The sequence below is a fragment of the Nothobranchius furzeri genome, chromosome 10, assembly GCF_043380555.1.
Source record: "Nothobranchius furzeri strain GRZ-AD chromosome 10, NfurGRZ-RIMD1, whole genome shotgun sequence".
Classification (NCBI taxonomy): domain Eukaryota; kingdom Metazoa; phylum Chordata; class Actinopteri; order Cyprinodontiformes; family Nothobranchiidae; genus Nothobranchius; species Nothobranchius furzeri.
In genome coordinates, this window is record NC_091750.1 from 66,847,730 (window position 1) to 66,858,974 (window position 11,245).

General features: G+C 42.1%; 1 protein-coding gene across 4 annotated transcripts; it reads right to left on the minus strand.

Moving 5' to 3' along the window:
* Positions 1–747: 747 nt before the first annotated feature.
* trpv1 (transient receptor potential cation channel, subfamily V, member 1) lies at positions 748–10,807 on the minus strand. Of its 4 annotated transcripts, XM_070555926.1 has the most exons (16): positions 10,466–10,807; positions 8,357–8,568; positions 8,071–8,225; positions 7,838–7,990; positions 7,584–7,721; positions 4,869–5,167; positions 4,561–4,737; positions 4,328–4,483; positions 4,146–4,241; positions 3,990–4,060; positions 2,636–2,801; positions 2,492–2,558; positions 2,065–2,390; positions 1,868–1,989; positions 1,176–1,297; positions 748–1,103 (listed from the first exon to the last, which is right to left on the minus strand). In XM_070555926.1, the coding sequence occupies exons 2-16, from the start codon at positions 8,545–8,547 to the stop codon at positions 1,021–1,023; spliced, it is 2,322 nt and encodes a 773-aa protein (XP_070412027.1). In that variant the 5' UTR covers positions 8,548–8,568; positions 10,466–10,807; the 3' UTR covers positions 748–1,020. The 4 variants fall into 4 exon arrangements, with proteins under 4 accessions (XP_070412027.1, XP_054586904.1, XP_054586905.1 ...); XM_054730929.2 differs by having other exon boundaries at positions 748–1,297; XM_054730930.2 differs by having other exon boundaries at positions 748–1,297; positions 10,021–10,807.
* Positions 10,808–11,245: the final 438 nt, after the last annotated feature.

Below are 11,245 nucleotides of genomic sequence, written 5' to 3' on the forward strand. Positions count from 1 at the left end.
ACCAAGTGATTCCTGCACAGCTTTGAGTTTTATGGATAAGTTGTAGAACTCCTTTACAGCCTATGTTTTCACTGGACGTGTTGCTTTTTGAGATCTTTTAGAAAACTTCATGTTGTCACGCAGGTTCAGTCGAAGCGATTTCTTAGTACAGGCCTGAGTGCAGCTAATAAGAAGAACTCATCTTTTCAAATAATCTGGTTGATTCAGGTTTAACAGTGGGGGCAATTTCTTCTTATGCACAGAGCCAGGCTGGTTTTGGATAGTGTTTTTTTTAAAATAAATGAAATCAGAGTTTAAAAGAGAAAATAACCTTAAAACAGAATGAATCTGTCAGGGGACAAACAGTTTTTCACAGCGCTCTTTAGAGTAACTTCATTCCTCCTTTCTGAACTGTTCAGATATCTCCAACAGTATCAGGCATCACGAGCGATTGAATGTCTCAAACGGCCCACCTGAGCCACATTTGTAACTGACAGTCGGTGCAGAAGATGGCAATTGCTGCACCGATTGTGGTGCTTTCACGCCCTTTATCCAGGCCTGCCTCTGCCTCAAAGAAGGAGGAAGTGGAGTAGACGATGCAAGCTGTGAAATCTGCAGGACATTCTGGCTACGGCAGCTTTAGCTTGTCTGGCTGTGATGACAATGAGACTTGCATAAAGGGCACGCAGCTGGAGAGCAGGATCAGCACCTTTGTGATCACTATTGCTGCAACGATGGTTTTAACTCATGCCGGAGGTGCAGGCAGGCTGCAGAAAACAAAGTTTTTTAATAACCAGTGTCATTTAAAATGCATTCACTGGAAATCATGAAGTGTTTTTAACACCACTGCATAAATCAAACACAGAGACCATATTAACATTTCTCATCAGTGCTCATAGCACTGATATATTCCCTTTAGAGGAAATGCATAACGCAGCAGACACAAGAGTTTAGGCAGGAAAACGGTGGACCCGTTTGTCTGTGTGAGGTCTGATTGTCTCCTTGTTGGTGCGGTCCTAGCTGAGTAGTCAGTGATCCTCTTTAGAGGTGCAGAGGACTCATCTCTGTGGACTCAGGGGCCTCCCTCCTACTGTGGTCTCTGATAAAGACTCTCCAGCTCCTCCCTGTGGATGAAACAAGAAACGTTACAAAACAAGCCCCTCTATTCCTGTCTAAACACAAATGCATGTCCAGACCTCTGCTGGGTCTGTTGGAGGGACTGCCCGAATCAGGCTGCTGCATCCCATAACAACAACCTGGATCCTCATTGATTTTGGTCAAGTTGGTGTTCCATTTGTTCCAGTTGACTTCCTCGACTCTGAAAAGACAAGAAGGCACATGCTTCAGTGACGCATCAGTCAGCTGTCACAGGAGGAAAATGACCCTGAACACACCGCTGGACAAATCTCTGTCTCCGATCAACAAGTTTGTGGTTCTCAACTTGTTGATCAGCAGTTTGGCTGAAAGTTTCTAAGAGATGAAGTCACAGCAGACTGAGTGTTGAACACAAACCGAAGGTATGCTGGTCAGAGGATAAGAATCAAGCAGGCGATGGAACTGTCAGAGCGCCACGCTCACCTGAAAACCTAAAGTCAACTCGCTGATGGTTTCGCTCACTGGTAAACATGCAGATACAGTTCATCACAAGGCACTAAATCATATCACATCATATATTGTATCGTACAATATTATATTGTATCGGATCGTGTAAAATTCACGTTATTTTGCATTTTTTTAATTTCATTGTTGTAAATCTGGAAATTGTTTTCCTTTTTTGCTACCATCTGAGTTCCTAATATGAAGTCATAACAGTATTCCTAATTACTGGATTGGCTTTGGTCAGTACTGCCGCCTGTCACAGCCTGGAAGTCCAGGACTTTTCACAAACCTGAAACAGCGGCGGCGGTCATCTCCAAGAGCAGTGCCGAGATTTATCTCCACCCCACTGCGAAGCCTCATCTTCAGACAGCAGGGCAGTCGTTTCTCCATGTCCAGGATGGTGCCAGCCCTCTAAGGACAACCACAGCGCCCAGTCAAACCAGTGCTCCGTTTAAAGAACCCCAGCATGGACCACCGTTTACTCACCTGCAGCTTCCAGATGCTGGTGGTCTCCATGGTGAGCTTTTCCACGGTGCGGTTCATTAAGGCAATGAGCATGTTGAGCAAAAGAATGTAGGTGAGGATGATGTAGAAGATGAGCAGCAGGTAGAAGACAGCCCCATACTGGTATTCCTGGGTGAACTCCATATCGCCCATCCCTATGGTGAATTTGAAGAGCTGAAGGATGGTGTAGTCGATGCTTCTGAAGGAGGGTTTGACACACTCCTCATCGGCTGAAAGGACTGCATAAAGACGCCCCTTTGTGATGGTTTTGTTTTTTGCAGGAGGCTCTATGAGCAGTGAGACCACAGCTGCAACAGGACAAAACAGGTTATGATAAAACGCAGACCTCTCATTGTCTCAACAGTTTCTCTGTAATGGGGGAGTAAATTCCATTTCCTCGTGATAGTACCTGCAGAGAATCCGAAGAGGAAGACGACATAGACAAAAAGAAAGCGTAGGATGTCGCTGAGAATCATCTGCAAGGAAACAAGGGGGAAAAAGGTCTCAGATCAGTTTGAGGAAGGTTGTAGTGTTGTGCAAAGGTCAGCTATACCTTCTGAATCATAACACTGTAGATGCCCATGTTTTTATAACCCCTGGAGTAGTAGAGCACGTTCACCCAGCTGAGAGCGAGAACCAGCACCAGGAAGCCGAGGTACGCTGGTTGTCCCCAGAGATACAGCCCAGCAGAGACCATGAACATGAGGCCCTGAGAAAAACTAGAAACACAAAAACGTCTCTCATTTAGACTCAGAGGAGGTAGAACCAAAATGATCTAATATGGCAGTAATGTTATGGATGTTTCATTAGAGTTGATATAAATAATCAATTGATCAAACTCAAAGTTTGTCTTTGAACTTTTCCACTCATTTTCAGTCCAATTTTGTTTGCTTCTAACTCAAGGGATGAGCCAGTGTTGTTGTGACATGCAACAGAACAAATAGTAGAGTAGCAATTTAATTTCAGATAATTAGGCATGCTTCAACCAGCAGCTTGTCTTTCCTAAAATATTTCAAATAAACATGGTTTGACAGACATGAAAAATGTCCACAAGATACTATCTGATGTGCAAGAGAAACTGTCCAGAAAGGGGTATTATCTGGTGTGTGTGTGTGTGTGTGTGTGTGTGTGTGTGTGTGTGTGTGTGTGTGTGTGTGTGTGTGTGTGTGTGTGTGTGTGTGTGTGTGTGTGTGAGAGAGAGAAACTATCTGGTTTTTACAAAACACTCAGATTTTTTTATTTTCTTTGTCAGCTTTCTATTTAAAGAGCAAGTCACCCCCAAATCAACTTTTTTGCTGATAGACTATATAAATGTGTATCTAATCCTGCTGTAGACATATGTAGTTAATAATTTGGCACTTTAGTGCATCTTAGGTCAAATTTAAATATTCTGTCTAAAACTGTCAGTGTTGCACTATTTTCAGGTAAAAACTATGCACAGCATTTAACCCTCCCACTGTCCTAGTGGGTGTGATCCCGCGAGGAAAGTTGACCATTGAGCAGGGTTGATGGTTTATCCCTTGAGGTCCTTGGGGCAGGGGGGAGGAGTGAGCACCACCTCACCCCTGCCACATGGACCTCAAGGGATAAACCATCAACCCTGCTCAATGGTCAACTTTCCTCGCGGGATCACACCCACTAGGACAGTGGGAGGGTTAAATTTAAATCTGCCATTGCTAAGAGATATACTATGATGTTAGCTTGTACATCATGATGTCATAATGAGCCTGTGTGTGTGTGTGTGTGTGTTTGTTTTTTTGTTAGCGGCTCCACCCTCTCTGTCTGCCAGGCAACAACATTTGTTGCATTTTTCAAACAGGAAGTGGGAGTGGAGTAAGACTGAGGTAGGGGGTGACTTGCTCATTCTGAAACCAACTTCACCACCTTTTGAAGAAAAACAAACTTACAAGAGGATTTCATAATATCCATCAACCAGCAGAGTTTCCATCTTCGGCCGTTTTCTCTTCATCTCCACAATCTAAGAATTCAGACATTTTTTAAATCAGTCTGAACTTCCACGCTCTGTTTATTTTATCATCCAGGTAAAGGTTCTGCCCACTTACAGCAATGAAAAAGAAATAGATGTTTGCTAGTGTAATCAGCCCCTGGCCTGAAACATACAGGTAATCCATCCAATCATCCTCTATGGGAAATGGAGGCTGTGGAGCACAAAGGAGTCATCAGAAGGAGTCTGTCTCACATGCAGCTGTCAAACGGGTCAAACTGTGTGTGAAAACCAGTTTACCGCTCCGTTCTTCTTATTGTAGGCTACAGCAGTGAAGACGACCAGGTACACGACGTAGCCCAGGAAGTTAAACAGAAACATTTTACTTCCAAACCTTTTCCACTTCTCATCCAGAAGTCTGCTCAGCGGCTCCGTCTCCAGCATCTCATGACGGTTCTGAGGGGACAACCAAGTTCTGAGACCATCGTGATGAAGACAGCTGTTCCATTTGGACTTATTAAGCTAGGACTTACAGGAATGTCCGTGCCATAGGTCAGAATCTCCAAAACTGAGTTTTTCTCAAACGAGTCGATTGAAGCCAGGTCATACAGGGAGGAGTGGACGGGTCCATACACCCACTCTGTGAATTTACGGGACAGGTGTTTGGTGTGATGCTCCTGGAATTCCCTTTTCAGGATGTGTGAGAAAAGCTGCAGGGAATAAAAGACCATCTGTTGTTTACATAGACTCTGGAGGTTCTTTCTTATTTGTCAAACAGAAAAATGTTACATCCTCTTCCAGCTTTGGAGTTTATAACAACATTAATAAACTAATTTATTACCCCAAGCTTGCCCGTTTTTGCAGCCAGTTTTAGAGGCGTGAGACCCTTGTTGTTCTCGATGTCCTCCAGTTTCACTTTGGGATGGAGCTGGGCGTTGTTCTTCAGGATGAGGTCGTAAATGTCCGTTATGAACTCCGTGTTCTCCTTGGAGTTGTCTGCCACCACCACCAGCGTGTGCAGCACCGTGTTGCCCTGAGAGTCCGTCAGCTTGGCGTCCGCTTGCTGATACTTGTTGTTCATCAGGTAGTCCACCATGTCCGGCTGGTTGGTGCAGGCTGCCAGAGACAGGGGCAGCTCACCTGGAGACAAACCGGATCCAGTCAGGAGGAGTTCTGTTCACACTGAGACCATCTGCAGGGCTTTCAGTCAGATTTGAACAGATTCATGTTTTACTTTTATTTCTCCTCTGAACGCTTGATGTGACATTCCTGTGTGGGTTAACTCTTTAACGCCTTGAATAGAAATATTTATTGCTATTAATAATAGCAACAACAATAATACTTATAATTAACATTGATATTGTTGTAGTTGTTGTTAGTCATGTTTTAAAAACTATTGTTTATACACATATTATTAGCAGTACTACATTTTTATGCTAAACAACTACATTCGTTCATTTTAAAACCAAAACAAAATAAAATTCTGTTTTATTTTATTCTGCATTTATATAACATAACAGTTTCCTTTGCTAGTGCACTTTATGCAATCCTCAGAGAATAATAATGACTTTTCTATTAAATAAGCTAAGATTTGCTCCCAAAATATGGTAAATAATAGAAAAATTAATAAATTATTTCTGTTCCACATCTGGGTATCACTATTGTTGTAATTTTGTCAATATATTATGATTAATGAAGTTTTTAAAATGACCCTGCAGATCTAAAACCTCAAACCTTCACTATCCTGTCCTAGAAATGTCTACTGCCCACTCATGTAGTATCAGAGTTTGGCGAGGGCCAATTTTATTTATTTGTTGCTGTTATACTGTAATAAAATTTCAGAATAAAATGACAACAGATGAAAGGTTAATGTTTGATGCATTCTTCTGCATTTTTTTTTCCAATAGAAAAGCGTTTAATGGGGTGGGCTGGTTCTGTGGCTGATTTCCAGTAAAAGCTGACAGCAGACTTCCTGTGCTTCAATCTGTTTATTGTTTTATTGATTCGGGTGAAACAAACCAGCTTGAATCATATGCTGCAGTTTAAGCACAGCAGTACAATGTGAAACCATTGACTTATTAAAGTTTATTAGAGTAAAAACTTTTTAATGTTTACTTTTTTAGACTTTGGCTGAATTTGTACTCATTTTGAGTTTGGTCCTTGCCCCTGATGCCTTCCATGCTGTAATATGTAGAGAGTCTCTAAAAAGTCTGAGGAAACTTGTCGAGTGGAAAGTTTCAGAGCCAAAAATAATTTCTGCACCAAATGAAGAGAATCTGAAAATGAGTTCTTCAGGGGGAATACATCAATAAATGTTCTGGAGCAGGATCTGGAAGATGCATCATTAAAGAAGACCCTTCATGCAAAACACACATTTGTGCTGCCATGTGGGTCCCTGCTGCCTCTATAAACACTCCAGGCATTAAAAAAAACTCCCGTGCATCGGATTCTGTCAGTGTTTGGATTTAGGAATTATGTGCCTATAACAAAGGGTTTCAAAAAGTCTCAATTTGTGATGTCACAAACAGGGAAATAGAACCTCGTGTAGGAGAGAGCTGCTACTGGAGAAGCAGCGGCTCTACTCTAAGCTCCTCTCAAATATCAGAGCTTCTCAGCTTATAGCAGACCAGGTAGGGGAGAGTGGGTGTGGCCAGCAACAGCTTGTTTTCTTAAGCCATTTTTACAAAACAATGCTGTCAGTTTACCACAACGTTGTGGCGCCATTAGGGACCCTAAGGTCGTTTATAAGTGGTCCGACCGTGGCGGTAATGTGATGCAATCGTGTCCTTTTTATAAAGATTAGGCGATGGCAGTATAAAGGGGGTTTGGGGGCAGTCTCTGTGATGCTGCAGACTTCCATTTATCTTGAACATAACTTGCTTTATATTGCGACTGAAGCTGCAATCGTTACGTTTTTTTAACAAGCCGCTCCTAAAGGTGTCTGCCCCCATCAGTCCCTGTGCAGTCTCCCATTATCTGAGTTTCAGCTCTAACAGAGACGCCTGCGGAGCGCTGCGGCGTTCCAGTTTGCCATCTCAGCTGAAAAGCAATACTTACTGCTGGTGTTTACTTTCACTTTCAATGTATTTGCCGGCCGGAGCTTGGCATTAACTCCCACATCATCATGATGCCTCCCTCTGTTGCGCCATGGCGCAATAGCCGTTTATGAGACAGACAATTACTGCAATATTACTACCAAGAAAGGTGGAACAAATGCTGCAAAATTCATGCAACGCCATGCTGCCATAGTGAGTTTATAAGACACACCGTTGTGGTAATGCTATGTCAATTTGCCAGCACGGTGTGTCTCATAAAAAGGGCTTTAAAGTGATAGAGCCCTGAAACGGCTCATTCTGGAAGGTATTAAAAAAATGTCAAGAATTCAAACTGCAAATACCTTCATGAACATGTTTTGTATCAACCACAGAACTATTATAACTTAAGAAAAAAATCGTGTCTCCTTGAAGACTTCTTGCTTCTGGATGTAATCACTTTCAGCGTAAAATCTTTCATCTCCTCTTTCTTTATTAAGAATCTTAGAGGAAAATTGACTTACCAAAGTAGAAGTATGGCCCATCATGTGACTGAAAAAACTTTCCAGAGGCTTTCACGTGGACATCTGCTCCTTTACTGACCAGAAGCTTCACGTAGAAGATACTCCTCCTCTCGATGGCTATGTGCAAAGCTGTCTGTCCTGTCAGAGGACAAGTCAGACAATTTAATATTTACCTATGCCACATTTATGAGGCCAAACAGCAGAGAAATTATCTGATTACACAAGTTAAACTGTTAAATACGTTCTTCATTGACCTTTATAGTAGCTGTTGGTGAAGGCTGCATTCACAAACTCCTTAATGTCACCTAGCCTCTCTGAGATGTCGATTAGCTCGTCTATGGTCTCGTTTTTGCCGTCTTTGAGGTGCAGCAGTGCTTTCATCAGGGCTGTTTTACCGTGGGACTGGTCTGCAGGTGCAACAACACATTTGGAAGGTTCAGAGGGTCACAGGTTGGGATCAGCTGTTGCATCATGGGTGCTGACTTACACAAAGAGTCGGAGAGCCTCTTCATGTTCTGGTGTAAGTACTGGTACAGGCCGTCCAGCTGTCTGACGTCTCTACTGGCCACTGCTTCAAACAGCCTCTCGATGGTGTAAATGGAGCTGTCCCTTTGTTTTTGTGGTGTTTCACCTCGAATCTGCCTGGAAATAAACTTTATTTGAGAATAATGTGGGTCCAGAAGCTTCAACATGATGTGTCCTAATGGCCCCCTTGCAGTGATGAGAGGTCAACTGGGGCAGAAATTAGTGTATGACTGCATGTAGAAGCTCACCTGCTAAAGTTAAGATTGAATCTGATCTGAGGTTTGTGCTTTTCCATTTCCTCCTGGAAATCCGTGTCCATGGGGGCTTTGGGGGCGTCTGCAGCCAAACCATCCTTCTTTGCACCCCTTTGCCTCGCTTTCTCCTCCTCTGTCCTGTCGTCCGTCTCCAGGGTGAAGCCGAACATCTCCGACTTCTTCATCTTTACCGCCGGTGATCTAGACTAAAGCAAGAGTTCATCGTGCATGGACGTAATTACAGTAACATAATAATGGTTCTAACATGATTCAAATCAGATTCAATCAGGTCATTTTTTCTTAAGCAAAACCAAAATTAAAAAACAGCTTCTGCCGAATTTAAGTGGGATGCTGAGGAAAATTTACTCAGAGGTCAGATTAAGCAGCGTTCAGAGATCCTGTAGCAGTTCAGATCAAAGATGGCAGAATTCATCCAGGTGAGACTCTGATATAAAACCTGCTGCATCATGGAAAAGACTTCCTTTTAGATGTGCTGGAATCTGTTGTGTTTTATTTTCACCTTTGAGGTAAGATTAAGCTGGTTGGTTGAAGGACTGGTTGGTTTGATCATGTCCTGATGTGAAAAACAATGGAGCTAAATGAAGACGGACCGAATCAAAAATGCTCTAGGGAGCAAATAAATTAATCCTTAATAAATTATTCATACAACAGACTGGAATTTTTAAGGTGGTCAGGAGAAGATCTGATCACATTATTGTTGAAAACTCTACAGCTGTGTCCATCTTTAATAATATCAATAATAAGGATAACCAACCAGAAGAGGCTTCTGTAAACAACAAAGGAGACGGTTTTAGAGTTGAGATGCAATGTCTGAAACAAGTTCACCACAGAGCATCACGTCTCTGCGCTCTAAAGGCCGACATGTGATGTGTTCTTCTCCTGATCACTAACAAAGCAGCTTATTTAGGAGGAGATTTCCATGGTGGCAGTGCATAAACACACTCACACACACACACACACACACACAAATCAAACCCTTCACAGAGAGCTGTTGAGACATTGATCCATGTGACAAAATCTAAAATATCCATCCAGACATCAGCAGCAATTCACCAGTGGAGTGACACGTAAGAATGGAACCACTTTGGTGGTTTCTTCTTCTCTTTTTACTAAGAAAAAATGGGAAATAAGTGACTAAGACTGTCTTAAAATTTCCATAAATCAGAAAAAACGAGGGAAAACAGAAGTAAGCTGTCTTATTTTAACTTTGTGAATGATTCAGTTGCACCTGATTTTGAAAACATTTTCAATTCAAAAACATGTTATTAATCCCAGAGAGGAATTGTTTACTGGGTTTGTGTGAAGCTTTCTCTGGTTCGTCTGTGTGCAGAAGCGTGCTCCACATCATATTTATGTACTTCCTGTTGTGTTGCTGTGTTTATTGATTCCTGCAGTGCAGTAATGTGAAACTCCACCAACCACAGTCGGTAAAGATTATGTTCTCTGTGTCAAAGCACAGGAAATGCTGCACAACGATGCAAACCTAAATAATAAGAATAAAAGAGAAGATGTGTGTCACGCGTGATGTAAACTGAAACAAGATGTAAATTCTCCAGATCTTAATAGTTTAGATCTCTGCTATGACCTTCATTATTTTATCAACTTAAAATAGTAAAGAAATAAGTCATTTAACTCACCAGGGAGATTTCCCCTCTTCCTTCTTTAAAAAAAAGCAGATTTCCAGAAGCTAAAATCAAGAACCAAGTGACGTCCTGCAGGGATCTGGGCGTATTTGACAATCCTGCTGCTCTGCATCTGCAGATGCTCACTTAAGATAACGTCAGAGTGGTCGGAAGAAATCCGAAGTGCCCTCCGCCCCAACAACATCCAACACAGAAGTGCATTACTGAGACCCTGAGTGCTCGAGAGGGAACCGTATTGACCATCTCTACTCACAACAAAACAAACATGGAGTCCAGATGTGCGAGCCGAGCTGAGGGAAGGCAGATCGTCTGACATGAACATGAATGTGTTTTATGACGACTTCAGCAAAAAGAGATTACTGTTAATCAAATTTCCTTTTGTCTAAGAGCTGAAAGAAATAAAACATTAAACATGAAAGGAATTACAAGAATGACTTACCTCTGAGTTTTTCAGCTGGATTTCTTTTAAAAAATAAAATAAAAAATGTTATTATTTGTGTTTTTAGTCCATTAACTTCCTGTGTTTTTTTTATTCTAGCATTTGTAGTTTCATTTAAGTGTTTTTCTTCTGCGTGTTTTCAGTACTGCTGTGGTCCTGTGACTGCAGCCAGCAAAGCAATGGCTGTGTTCATAAGATCTGCTTCCTTTCCGAGGAAGACTTCCTTCTTTCTTTTTAAAGTCAACCAGGGCACAAAGACACAAGAGGCTCGTTCATGGCACAAGTCTAACTTGTCACAACCATCTCACTCTTACCACGCATAACATGCAGCCTGGTGCTGCTTTACCAATCAGATGTCTGCTCTATCAATATTACCGTGAGTACCAAAGTTGGAGGTGAGGTCACAGTTTAACTTGATGAGAGTGAAATAGGAAAAAGTAATTACCAGTCTTGTTAAACTGGGAGTTTCATACAAAACTCACCTTTTGCACCCTTTGTGTTTACACGTGGGTCTCTACTGCCTCCATAAACACTCCAAACACGATAAAAACCTATCCTTCCATTTTCTGTCAGTGTTTGGTTTTAAGAAAATATCTGCATGAAACAAGCTATTTCAAAAAGTTCTCGTTTGTGACATCACAAATGTGAAAACAAGCATAGAAACCTACTACTACTGGGGCAGCAGCTCTACTCTGAGCCCCTCCCGGACATCCGAGCTTTTCAGCAGCCTGAGCAAAGAAGGGTGGGCGTGGCCAGCTCCAGGTGTTTTTCTTACACATC